The sequence below is a fragment of the Mastigoproctus giganteus genome, chromosome 3, assembly GCF_048544385.1.
Source record: "Mastigoproctus giganteus isolate SK-2022 chromosome 3, ASM4854438v1, whole genome shotgun sequence".
NCBI lineage: Eukaryota > Metazoa > Arthropoda > Arachnida > Uropygi > Thelyphonidae > Mastigoproctus > Mastigoproctus giganteus.
The window spans coordinates 17,194,667-17,208,604 of record NC_143577.1 but is presented as its reverse complement, the minus strand read 5'-3'; the positions used below and the strand labels follow the sequence as shown (position 1 = coordinate 17,208,604).

The following is a 13,938-nucleotide window of genomic DNA, read 5'->3' as shown; positions in this document are numbered from 1 at the left end:
TGTACACTTTCATTTAAGAAAAGGCTCAAGAAATGAGTTCGTGTGAAACAGTTAGTAATAGTAAATCAGTTTGCTACACAAGTAGTCTATTTTGTAAATTCATTAGTGTGTGCTCATGACATCTCATACTTCATGTTGCTGGATTAGTCATATCATCTTTATGAATGTAAAATGAATTTGAGACAAAAATTTGATATCTTAGCAAATTAAATAAGAAAAAAATCAAATTTAAATAATATTAAATGGCAATTACTTTGATAATACTCTAATAGACTTAAAGAAATATGCCGTTTTATTAAATTTTTTTGAATATTTAAGGGGTCACTTAATGAAAATGTCACATCTTCTTTAAAGTCCATACTCAGTAATTGAATTGCCTCAGGCATCCCCCCTCCCACAAGATACTGTATTGAAGATGATTCTTAACTTTACAGAAGTCATATGGTGTTATAACTTATTTGGCCTTTTTAAATTAACATTCAGTTAATATACTCCTATTGGCCAGCTAGTCCTAGGGGGGGGAGCACTATGCTGTACTGTATTTACTTGCTTTTCATCCATCTAATCAGACACAGTGGTACCTTGCAATTCGACAGTTGAATTTTGCGGACCGGCACAAACGCTACGTGATATTGCACGTTAGAATTCTTTGCCGGACTATGTAGCTGCGTTTAATGTTACTAAATAGCACTAAATAGTGACGGTTGCTTCATACATTTTAACCAATGGTATTAAAGAGCGGGAGCAACATTTAACCAATGATAGATAAAGTGGGAATAGATCCTACAATCGTTCAGCTACGTTAGCTGCCCTCAAAGATAGCTACAGGTATGCCGTCAGTTCTTCCTCAGTTATAAGACATCTCGTTAATAATCGTAGTCTGAGTTTGCTCGAGTTGTTTGTGCTAATTTATAATTCTGCATTTCTCGTAAAGTAAATTTTGTGCTTTGGCAGTTTATTTTTTGAGTGATAATGGGTCCAAAGAGAAGTGAACAGCAGAATAATTCAGGAGAGAAACACACTTGGTTGAGCATAGAAAAGAATAAAAATTATAGATAAAGTGCAGAAAGGTAGAACAATTACACATGTAGCTCAAGAGTATGGCAGCCCTAGGTCAACTATGGCAACTTTTTGGCAACAGAGACAAGATTATAGGTGCTAGGGGCTGGAGCAATGAAAATTTCTGACAGAAACAGATCTTTAATCAATGAAGAAATGGAAAAGCTGCTTCTTACCTGGATTAGAGAAAGACAGATGAAAGGAGATCCAGTGACTCGGGCAATGATCTGCGAGAAGGCTAGGTTAATTTTTGAAGAATTGCAGAAGAAAATTCCAGGACGTATCTCAGATCAAACTGATGAATTCAAGGCAAGCTGTCGGTGGTTTCACAGATTCAAAGGTAGAACAGGTATCCATAGTGTTCTCAGACATGGGGAAGCACTAGTGCAGATAAAAAGGCTGCAGAAGAGTTTGTAAAAAAATTTGAAGATTTAATCATGAAGGAAGGTTACTTGCCGCAGCAAATTTTTAACGGGGATGAAACTGAGTTATTTTGGAGGCGCTTACTAAATCGAACATACATCACGCAAGAAGTAGTGACGCTCCCAGGACATAAGCCTATGAAAGATAGGCTTACCTTGTTATTGGCAGCAAATGCAAGCAGAGACTTTAAAGTAAAGCCACTTCTCGTTTACCACTCTAAAAATCATTGGTGCTTTGGGAAGAAAATCATCAAGTCCAAACTGCCAATGATGTGGAGATCCAGTGCAAAAACCTGGGTAGACCAGAAAGTCTTCAAAGATTGGATTTTTGAGGAGTTTGCCCCGAGCCGAAAAAAAATTCCTCACTGACAACAATTTACCTTTGAAAGCACTGCTGATTCTTGACAATGCTAGTGCCCATCCCCCAGACTTGGCAAACATTCTTGAAATTGACTTCGATTTCATCAAAGTCCAGTTTTTGCCTCCAAACACCACATCACTGATCCAACCCATGGATCAAGAAGTACTTGCCTGTTTTAAAAAACTTTACACCAAGGCTTTGTTTTCACAGCTTTTCAACGTGACTCATTCTTCTGATAAGACACTGAAGGAGTTCTGGAAGACTGAGTTCAATATTCTTCACGCCATTTCCTTTATTAAAACTGCCTGCCTGCCTGGGAGGGAGTGACACAGAGGACCCTTTGTTTGTCATGGAAGAAACTCATTTCTTCCTTTTTTTGGGATGACAGCAGTGCAGTCCAAGCTGCTGAGGAATCAGGAGCAGTGCAGCCATGCGAGAAATCATTTCGACGGCGGAGAACCTCGAAGTAGGAGAAGTTGATGGGGCTGATGTGGAAGAGTTTGTGGAGGATCATGATGACGAACTAACCGTGGAAGAACTCAAAACACTCAGCGAACAGGAAGCAAAAGAGAGAGAAAAGGAAATTTCATGTGAAGAAGGCGGAAAAGGGGCCGATGCCAACTGCTGCCATTAAAGAAATTTTATTCCATTGGGTGGGAGAAGGTGCAGTCTGCTTGTTTAAAATGGCACTCCAACACTGCTGTTGTAACTAGAATGACAGACTTGTTTAATACTACTATGCATCACTTCAAGGCTATCTTGAAAAAGAGGGAGAGACAGTCCACCCTTGATCAATTCCTCATCCCCATTCAAGCCGAGAAGAGAAGGGGTAGAATAAGATAAATAAAACATCCTTCCTAACAACATTCTAAGGCTCAATGAACTGTATGTACTCATTATGTATTTTGTAATTTCGTTTGTTATATGGTAGAATATAGTAAAGTCAATAATATTGTGTATTTCTCTCCGACAACGAATTAATCAATTTGCCATAAACTTATATGGAAAATATTGACCTGCAATTTGACAAATTCGCAATTCGGCTCTAATTCGGCAATGGATTACAGTCGAATTGCGAGGCACCACTGTATTAATGTTAGAATATTTATTTTAAATAAAAACATATGATTCATTTCTAATTTCATGATATAATTACAAAGGAAATGGTATTGACATTTAATTCTGTGTAATTTTATAGAAATATCATTATTTTACTTTTAATTGCAATTAACTAAAGAGTGATTACAAAAAAAAAAAATCTATTTCTAGCTATGGAAATTGTTGAAAAATATTTATCAATGTGATTAATTTTTACAGTAAACAGCTTTTATCAACCTTCTTTCAACAAAATTGCACCTTATCACTTTACAAAATAAAAAAATTTTTTAATGGAATGGTAATGCACAGATAGTATACACTTTGAATAACAGTGCAACTAGTTTCATTGCTGTTCAGGTGTAATAATGCTTTGCATTAAATGTTTCATTTACAACAGAACAAGAATGTTCAGTTGTTGGTCTATACTTTCTTAACCTTTGACAGGTGCACAAATTTTCTTATGACAGATCCACCTTGGGATAGGTATGCCATTTTAAAACCTTAAAATAACAATAAAAAAATTAATTTAATCTATTATGAAAATAGAATTCCAATTGTGAAAAATCTGTTTTTATATTAAGAGCATATATTTTATTTTTTAAATACCCCTCCATCTATCATGCCTTGTAATTAGTGTTAAAAAACTCCCATATTTGAACATTATTGTTGAGAAGTGAAACTGGAAAGAAACTAAAATCAAATAACCTGTAAGCTGCAATGAATGGTCTGCCATCAAGAGATCTGGTAAACAAAATCTGAAGTAAGCGAACACTTGTGTGAAGGTTCTTTGATCAAATGTAACAGTGTGCTTCAATAATTGTATGGGATAAATGCAGGTAATTTTAAATTTAGCTTTGCAATATGAGTTTATTAACAGGCTTAAGAAATACTTGGTTTTTATTATTTTGTTTTTTTATCGCCAAACATCAGTAAAACAAATTGATGCAAATCAGTCAAACACAATTGATTAGCATTGGTATAGACTCAGATTTTGTTTAAATTAGAAAAAAAAAATAGCTTTGGCATACTTTATCTGGGTATGCTCCTGCCAGAGGTTAATATGATAGCAGGACTATGACTGGATAATTGTTTTATCACTTGCTACAAATTTTGTGTGGTTCAAGGTTTTAATTTCATTAATGTTAATGAGGAATTTATTAAAGCTTGTTTTCAGACTTTCTCATTTAGGAAGTTTGGGATAAATAAAATTTAAAGACATGCCAGTGCTTTTTAGCATCACTTACTTTGGTACTGATTGGAAATAACTTCAGCTCTACTGACATGGGATATCCTTTAAAAAAAATTTATTTAAACTAGCATCCTTGTTTGTTTCTATAAGGATTCTGGCCATTTTGTTTAGTCATCTGTCATTTTTCTTGAGACTGTGTCTCTTGGGTCATCTACTGTGTAACCCCATATGTCTGAGTGTTAGCCAAGTGGGCAGGAGCAGCAGTGCATAGCACACGCTTCTTGATTAGACCAGGGGTCGAGCCCGTGACCACCGCATACCCGGAGCAATATGGCCTTAGTCGCTAATGCTCAGGGGGGGAAAAAAACAAATAACAAATAAATAAATGTCTGAGTGTGCAGTGTATCATTTGGGATATTTCTCTTACATTCTTCATATTGTGCTGTGATGTCAACTGTTGTACAGTGGCCCGCCATTGAACTGATACAAATGCTGCACTGTTCACTCACCATGAACATCTAACTTGCATAGTCCTTTACAATTCTGTTTGCAGGAGGTGGTTTGACACCATCCTTTGTACACCTCAACTACAGTGGACTGTCGGCAAGAGATAATACGTGCCATTTCTGATAGGGAAACACCAGATACAAGTTTTCACAATCGTGCTCATTTGAAATTGGGCATTGATTCCATTCGGAAGTAACATAAGGTGGTATTATTCTTGCAAATACGGTTAACATTAATAGTGAATACTGTCTGTACTGAAGTTATTGTTTGTGGGAAGGGCCCAAGCACTGTTTGCTTTTAAAATTCATTGAATTAACATCTTGTGTGGCTGAAGAGAGGAGTAGCATGTGTAGATCTGCACTTTAGACCTGGTGAATTCTGAATATGTGCTACTGAAATTTTAAACAAAGTTGAAACATGGATTTTAATAAAATGGTTCTTAAAAGTGTTGTGTGCTGGAATGTAACACTGTTTCTGTGTAATCTTTATACTGCTGTTTACTTTAATGCCAGACTGCATTCACACATCGTTTTAAAACTGTAGCAATTGAATTGAAGTTGTGCCAATTCAGAGAAAACATGAGGGATTCTTTACCTGTAATAAATTTTTGAATTTTACAAAAATCAAACCCTACACCAGTTTCAAAAGTCACTTGGCTATGTTTTGGAATTTTTTGTGTATCTTATCAGGGATTGTCTTTGGGCTTTAGATTAGGTAGTCTCTTAACACACACATTTAGGTTTGAATACTGTAATATGTAGCATCTAAGTATTTACCAGATTTGTATCCAGAACATGTTCAGAACAAATTAAGTTAGACATTCCCCGTGAAGCTCGGATATTTTGGTTATTTGGAGCTGGTTTTAGGATTTATTACGTGAAAAATTCTTATTTTTTTATCCAGTAAACTAATTTACTGCACATGGAAAAGTGTATTCTTATCCTTTAATTTAATTATATACATACCAACTAAATCCTTTCAACAAAACCAAGATGCTGATTGTTTCATCTCACTTCATGTTTTATAGTTTTAGACTTCACACTGCATACTTGTATAAAAGTGTATTGGATGATTCTGTAAGCTATTAAAGTGATCTGCCCATTTCATTCTGAATATAGGAGTCCTGAAATGCAGATTTCCACTTTTGTCTGTTGGCTGTCATGTGAAATCATATACAGGATATTGCTAACTGTTAAGATTCTTTTCACTTTATTCAAATATGAGGAGTGATTTAATTTGCAGACTGGTGCAAGATTTTGTTTACTGTGCGTACTTTCAATAACTGGTGCTATGGGTGCTCTCCTTGATTGCTACTGAGCAGCCTGTGTGCACACATGCTAGTACTTGTCGAGCTACCGTTACATGAAGTGAAATTGGCTGCATGTCACAATTGTTTTGAAGCAAGTATCATGTCTGACATACAGATCGAACAGTGATATGATTCGTTATTGTGTCAGATGGGACTTAAATGTATCAGAAACAGAGATGAATGAAGCACGTGGTATTGAGTGTCTTGATGGGGCAGCCATATTTAAATGTCACGCATTCAGTGAAGCATGTCTGTGAAATATGCAATTTCACAGATTCGTAGACATGCTATGAGTCTGTGAAATTGCAAGAGCCCAGAAATCTTGGATGAAGAAGTGTGAATTACACTTCATGAATTAGCTGTTAGAATGTCCATTTCATATGGTAGTGCTCACAATTTTGTGATAAATCACCTGAAAGTGTCATGAATCATTGCCTGCTGGATTCCACAGAATTTGACTCCAGAACAAAAACAGCAAAGAGTTGACTTGTGCAAAGAAATGTTTTGGTCGTTTTGAAACACAAGGTCAAAACTTCTTAAATATAATAGTGGCTTGTGATGAAATTTGGATTTTTCACTATGATCCGGTGACAAAACAAGAGTCAAGTGAGTGGAAGCATTCTGATTCACCAAGACTTAAGAAATTTTGATCTTCTTGTTCAGCTAACAAACAAATGGTTCTTGTGTTTTTTGACGTAAAAGGCATTCTTGTTGAACATTTTGTGCCTCGTGGAACAACTATGAATAAGTAAACATACTCTGAGGCAGAGTTAAACTTGCCGTGCCATTCGTGTGAAATGTCAAGAATTTGCCTGTGTGAGGTGGTTTCTCCATCACGACAATGCCAGGCTCCATACGTCTAATGTTGTGCAGCCAGTAATCACTGCCATAGCTGCCAAGGTTCTACCACATCCCCATTATTCACTGGACTTAGCCCTGTGTGATTTCTTCCTGGTTCCACATCTGAAGAAATCTCTGAAAGGCATGCGCATGAAGTCTGACACAATGCTCACTGGGCCACAACGGAAGCACTTTGCAGTCTTTCGAAAAATGGCTTGCAAGAAGCATCTAATGTGTGGGTATGATGGTGGTGAAAGTGTGTAAAGTTCAAGGGAGAGTGTTTCAAATTTATAGAAGATTCAGAGCCGACTGGGCTAGCCAGGTGGGTAAAGTGCCTGCCTGGCAACCCAAAGGTCGCGGTTTCGAATCCCGCCTCAGGCTTGGATCAAAGTACTGCAAAAACCTTGGGAGGTGCATTATGGCCACAGAAGCCAATGCACCAACAACTACCAAAAAAAAAAAAAAAAAAAAAGAAGATTCAGATGATTACAATTAAGATCTTGCACCCATCCATGAATTAAATGATCATCCTTCGTAATTTGAAATTTTAAAAGAGAAACTGAAGCATAAAATTGCCTTTGCATAGTTACAGTAGAATGGTTTTTCAATGCAAGTGAGAGCAAAATAGTATTATGGGTGTCGGTGTGACCATTACATGACTAGCTGGTCAAATGTCCTTTCCTTTCTCCATTTTTTCCTAAGTATTTTGTTTGTTATCCAGGACCTGCTTTTTTTTCTCTTTAGATTTGGGAGTGTTAAACTCAGAAGTGCTTGCAGGTGCTTAGTGCAGCAGTGATGGCATCAATATCTTGCTTTAATTTGACTGTTGATTGTGGTTCCTTAATTGCTACATTTGCAGATTGGCCACGTGATGGCCAAAATTTGTCAGCTTCTTACAAACACCCTGATAACCATATTGCACGGGTATATGTCACTGAGGATGTAATTTACCATACTTGTACTGGATAAAAAAAAAAACATGAACCTTTATTCAATATCAAAGCAGGTCACCTTTGTTTCAAATAATAACAAGCATGCAGCATGGCACTGATTCTATAGGGCATTTGTAACCATTCTTCCAGCAGAATATCAAGTAGCTGCAACAGAAGGAAGAGGGCTTTGTTGCCGAATATCTCTCTCCAGCATATCCCACACATTCTCAATAGAGTTGAGATTGGGTGAACGTGTCGGCCGAGGAAAATGGTGGAAATCTATTGTCTTCTCTGACCTATTCTGGCACTGCACTGTTGTGTTGTCATCTATAAAGTAGCCATCTTCAGGATAAAGAGTAACATTGCATGCTGCAGTAGATCTGATAAAAAAAAATTTAGATCCTCCCTGGATGATATTTTAATATTCCACTGGTATCAACCTACCCAGTCCATGTCAACAAAACATTCTCTATACCACGACGCCATCTCCATGTGCTTTGGTTGTCTTAACAAGGCAAGCAAGGTACTCACTCACTTTCTCTCTCACTCACTTTCTCTCTCTCTCTCTCTCTCTCTCTCTCTCTCTCATCAGTCCAAAACAAAGTGGCTTCCAAATAGTCAGGTTTCTTCAATTCCTTGTTCATGGTAGTACAGGTTAAAATAAGGCAGTTCTAGACTTGATTTAATTCAGATATTATTTGCTGCACACTGGATGCCTTATTTTTCTTTAGAGTACAACAGCTTTGCTCTTGATGTAGTGATTTTCTGCCACATTTACACCTTTAATATGCGGAAGAACCACTTGCTTTCCAGTCATTAAAAACCTTTCAGATGGATACTTTTGAGAAAAAGGTTGTCTTTTGTTTTCTTGGCTAATGGTTCCTGCTAAATGTTCAGCTAAGATAAGGCCTTTTCAGTCTGATTAATCACATTTTCCCCACTCTGGCTTCAGATTACTGCAGTCAAGCTGCTTGTGCAGTCTTTATACTCAATGAGGTAACGTGTCATTACTGTTGTTGGGTAGTTCAGACTGGCTGGAAAATTTGCTAAATAAACCATTGTATTAAGTTTAACAATTTACATCATCTATGCACCATGCTGGTCAAGCAACATCTTAGTCATTACTTTTGACCAGCAAAGTAATTAAAATACCAAATGGCATTTTATACAGTTTTTAGGATTGTATACTAAAATTTTTAGTTGTCTTTATGCTATTTTTCTCTAATATTCTTAACATTCTGCTGTGACACTAACCACTATTACATGTGATCTGAACTGATAGAATTCTTAATTTTTTATGCCAGACTTTTCCACCACTTCTACTTGTTTTTATGGGGTTTAATCTCTCTCTTTCTCTCTTTTTTTTTTTTTTATATATATATATAGTTTATATATTATGTTTCCACTCTCCAAAGTAGAACTTAATTAAGAGCATATAAATCTATTTGGGATTTATATGCCAACATTGTTAAATGGTTTTATTTTTTATTGCAAAATGTAAGATGCAGAAACAAAAAAAAATTACAAGTATCTTTAGTTAAAAGATTCATTTAAAAGCTGCTTACTTGTTTAATAAAATTCAAAATTTTGTTAAATGAGTCAATTTAAATTATAAAGAATTATATGCGAATAGTGAAATTAATTAGAAAATTTTGGATACAGAGAATAATAATGCATAATATGCGATTATAAATAATTTTGTGTATTGAGTATAGAGCATGTTTCTTTACATTTCATTTCCTAATTATAAGCTTTAACCCTTTCAGGAGTATGTATAGATGTTTGTCAGATGCGAATTCACTGCAGTGCACACAAGGACTGTACCAAAAGGACATTAGTTCACACAAAAAAGAAGGTAAAAATAGAACCACTTAGAAAAACATGAACACATCACCCATACACAATCACTTGCAGACAAATTCACCCTTTCTACTGGCTCTTGAAATTTTAAAATACTCTTGCAGTAGAAGTGCATTTCAGCTCACACGAAGTGCTTGCACTTTGTTTTTCTAGGACCTGAACAGATGGCAGTGGGTTAGGGAACACTTCGTGGCCTAAATTTAATTTTCTGAGATGAAGATAGCAAGCTTTCTCTCAGTTCACTTGTATGATAGATTGATGATGTCTACATTTGCGATCTTTGAAGTGTTTCCATGTAGGCATCCCATATACTTTGGCATCATCCGCTGCACACTGGAGTAATAGATACATTATTGGTAAAAAATTTTCTCTTGCTGAAAATGCAAGTGGTGCACATGCACCATCTCAGCTCATCTCTTAATGGAGATGATAATTGGTGTTGGCAGATAATGTACATTTTCAAGATTGTTTCAAACAGTGCATCTGTTTGTGTATGATTATAATCGATAGTAGAGGAAATAGTTTTGAAAATTAAAGGTTGAAAATTAAAGATTGCACCCATTGTCCAATTTAAACTTGCATGAGTGAAATTGAGTCAGTTATGTTAATAGATGAAGAGATGATACTATTGGGGTGGGTGGATGTCGTTTTTATACATTTTTTTGATTACTGAGAATCATGCCCTATTGTTTGGCTGTTGGGTAGAATTAAGAAGGGATTGATATTTAAAAGCATTGTACAGATAGTGTTAATATTTTAATAAAACTTGCACATATATGAGCAATAACCTGTGCCTCCTTAAAGGATTAAAAATCAGATTGAGTTTGTAGATTATGTATCATAGACTTTCTGCAAATGGCTTTTTTTTTTTCGTTTAAGTAAGTTAGTTTGTATGCTGCTGTTGAGTTTCAATTTTCTAAATGCTAATGCTGTTTTAATTGAAGCAAAAATTAGTTGTTTTTTTTATTATTATTATTTAATTTGTTTTCACAGGTGGTTATATTTGTGCGGACAGTTCCACGATGTATGGCATTAGCTCAGTTACTGGTTGAGCAAAATTTTCCTGCCATTGCTATTCACAGGGGAATGACACAAGAAGAAAGGTATTTATACATAATTATTTCCATAGAACAAATAATTTTCTTTGTAAATAAACAGAATTGGGATATTTGTGGGGTTTTTCTGAGTTATAACAGAAGTCTGTTACTTAGATAACCTAAAATTCTGTCCACTTACATGCTAATTTAAATGACCATAGGTTAAATGGAAAAGTTATTCAACTACAGGAACTCTCCGCCTTGTGTAAGGGTTACGTTCCGTGGAACCGCTACCCGGGTTGGAATTTCTCCCATGCTTGTGCAGCACTCGCAACTGTGCTCGCTGAACTGATTGAATCAAAAAAGAAATGTTCGATGAAATATGTAAATAGAATTATTTATTGTATATGTGCCGTGGGCATATTTTCTTCCATGCATCATTTAAAAAGGCGCCTCCGTAGCCAGGTGGGAAGGAGCAGCAGTGCGTAGCACACGCTTCTTGATTAGTCCGGGGTTCGAGCCCGTCACCACCAAATACAGAGGATGCGGAAAGGTCAGGGAATGACCACCGCATATCCCGGAGCAATATGGCCTTAGTTGCTAATGCTCCTAAAAACCAAATAACAACAACAACAGCATCATTTAAACAACTTTTAGTAATTTCTGCGCAGGCCTTATTAATGTTTAAGATGGCGTGTAAATATTCTAAGCTTTCCAAAAGTCTCTGGACATAATTTTTCTCATCGTCTACTGCAGACAGTGCCTGAGCAAATATGCATAAATAGTATGCTTTTAAATTCAAAATAACCATCTGATCCATAGGTTGGATGAGTGAAGTTGTTTGGTGGTAGAAATATGACTCACGTTTCGATTGAAATCATCTAAATGCATAGTATGTCCAGGAGCATAATCTAATAGAAGCAAGAGCAGCATTTAAACCAATCCTCAAATAGAGATATTGTTATCCATGCACTTTAGTTCGATTGGAAATACACAAGTAAAGTGGCTTTATTAGTGCCCTTAAATGCCCGAGGATTTCCAGAATGGTACACAAGCAGTGGTTTTAATCTGTAATCTCCCGCTGCATTAGTCCTAAGCAAAGAGTTTGATCCTATCTTTTGATGCCTTGAAACCTGGCATTGTATTTTCCTCTTTGGCAATGTATGTTCGATCTGTCATTTTTTTCCAATACAGAGCGGTCTCATCAACGTTAAAAATTTGCTGCATTGAATAGCTGCCTTCATCAATAATTTTTTCCAACACATCACAAAATTTCTCTGCAGCTGCCGAATCAGCACTGGTGGCTTCACCACATTTTAACGTTGTGGAAACCAACACGATGCTTGAACCTGTTAAACAACCCGTTGCTTGCCACAAACTTGGTTTGGGGTTAACCGTACTTATCCTTAATATCTTTATAAATACTTGTTGCTTTTGCTTGAATAGTCATAGACTCAGGGGCACTCACTTCTGAATCAGATTTTCCATCCATATTATTAATGGTTGTTCCATATTTGATATAGCACCTGAATGCTATTTTTTGTATGCTATATCTTAAGTGCATTTATCCTTTGACATGTTCTTTTATATGTGCACTGTCCTTTAAAATAGTATTAGTAAATTAATACATTCATAAAACTTTGTATTACAGCTCTGATTCATACTATTTAAAATAGTATATACTGTTGTAGCAGCGAGACCTAATTCCCTTGCAATAGATGGCAAACTTTGTCCTGCTTCGTACTTCTTAATCATCTTCGTTTCTGAAAATTTGTTTTTTATATGATTGAAGATTTCAGTGAAGGGGAACACATTTCACCATAATAGCATAAAAACCCAGACAATTGCAGTTATCGGTATTATCACAAATGCAATAAGATCGAGTTTACTACCTGTTTATAATTAGATGCACTAACAGAAAAGCCCAATAAATCGGAAAGTGCACTTTGTTTTTATGGACGTGACCTCCAGAAACATGCTTTAGAAAAATATCACAAAGGCATTCAAAATTGATTCTTATAACAGGAACATATAACTATGAAAGGGTGGTGCAATTTCCATTATAAATGACCTTTTAGAGAGATAAATAGCTTAGTAAGATAGCAAAATTTTCATCTTCCAAGGACTTGAAACAAATTACAAAAAAAAAAAAAAAAAAAAAAAACACCACCGTGTTATTGGGTTCACATTATATTTTCACATACGTCCATTTATTCCTACGGGGACAGTGAAATACTGTTCCATGATTTTTTTTTTAAGTTTGACAGGCAAAAAACTTATGCAAAGTCGAATTTCTGTAAGTTGAGTATTACATAAGTCTGAGAGCTCCTGTACTTATCCACTGTGTATTTTTATGATGCTTTATTGGTTGAAATATAATTTTCATTGCCAACCCAAAGCATTCTATGGGCCACCTTGACGAACAAATTTTCTGCAGACCACACACAAAATAAAACAATCTTTTAAAAATAAAAGATCAATTGCCACAAAAATTTATTTTATTCATTTATTTTTATTATATATCCACATCAATGAGATATTTACTTTTCTTTGTGATCACTCCGTTTTTAAAATATACTTCAATATTGATAGTTGCACATCTTAATTGATTTTCTAGATTTTCACTATTATTGAAGATTGATTTACTTTTAATAAATTTCATTTTTGAAAAGAAAGTTTTATGAATGTATATGGATCCGAAGCGGCTCACAATTTTTTGTGCAAAAAATCTTAATTTGGAATACTTTTCTGCTGTCACATACGGGTTGTAAAGGTTGATTTTGGATGTTGTGGTGTGAATGTGTTTTCATTGTTGCACTGTAAATCAATTACTTCCATCTACAGAGTTTCCGGTTCAAAGAAGGGTAGGAATTGTCGGAATTCAGGGAAGTACAGCTGGTCTAGTATTATGTTTGTCGTTATTTATTGTGCCTAGTGCAACTAGTGAATGATTTCCCACTGATGTAGTCAGTAGTATAAAAATAATGTGGTGGGCTGCAGGTTAGCCAGGCCTGGTTTAGGTTAAATTTTTTGCCATTTTATTTTTAAAGATTAAATGGCAACAAACAAAAAATTTACTTTGCCACTGTTACAAAAGCTGTTATTGTGCCGTGTGATAAACTTCAGCCAATTTACCAAATATGGTTTTTATAACTGAATTTGGCCATTACGTATATTATTAAAAAATTGTCTAACATTGTGAAATCCTTCAAGTTTCCTTCTCTTATACTTTAAATAAGTAACACCCATACAGCACTGCTTTACTTCTCATTGTGGATTGGTAGGTACCCAGGGGTATAAGACCTGACACTGACCTGGTTGTTG

General features: G+C 35.6%; 1 protein-coding gene across 1 annotated transcript in view; it reads left to right on the top strand.

Moving 5' to 3' along the window:
- Window positions 1-13,938, top strand: part of Hel25E (ATP-dependent RNA helicase 25E) — a 92,332-nt gene that overhangs the window by 64,585 nt on the left and 13,809 nt on the right. Inside the window, exon 7 of the mRNA XM_090369189.1 lies at window positions 10,571-10,680. Coding sequence (XP_090225315.1) covers window positions 10,571-10,680 — 110 coding nt within the window. The remainder of the gene's footprint in view (window positions 1-10,570; window positions 10,681-13,938) is intronic.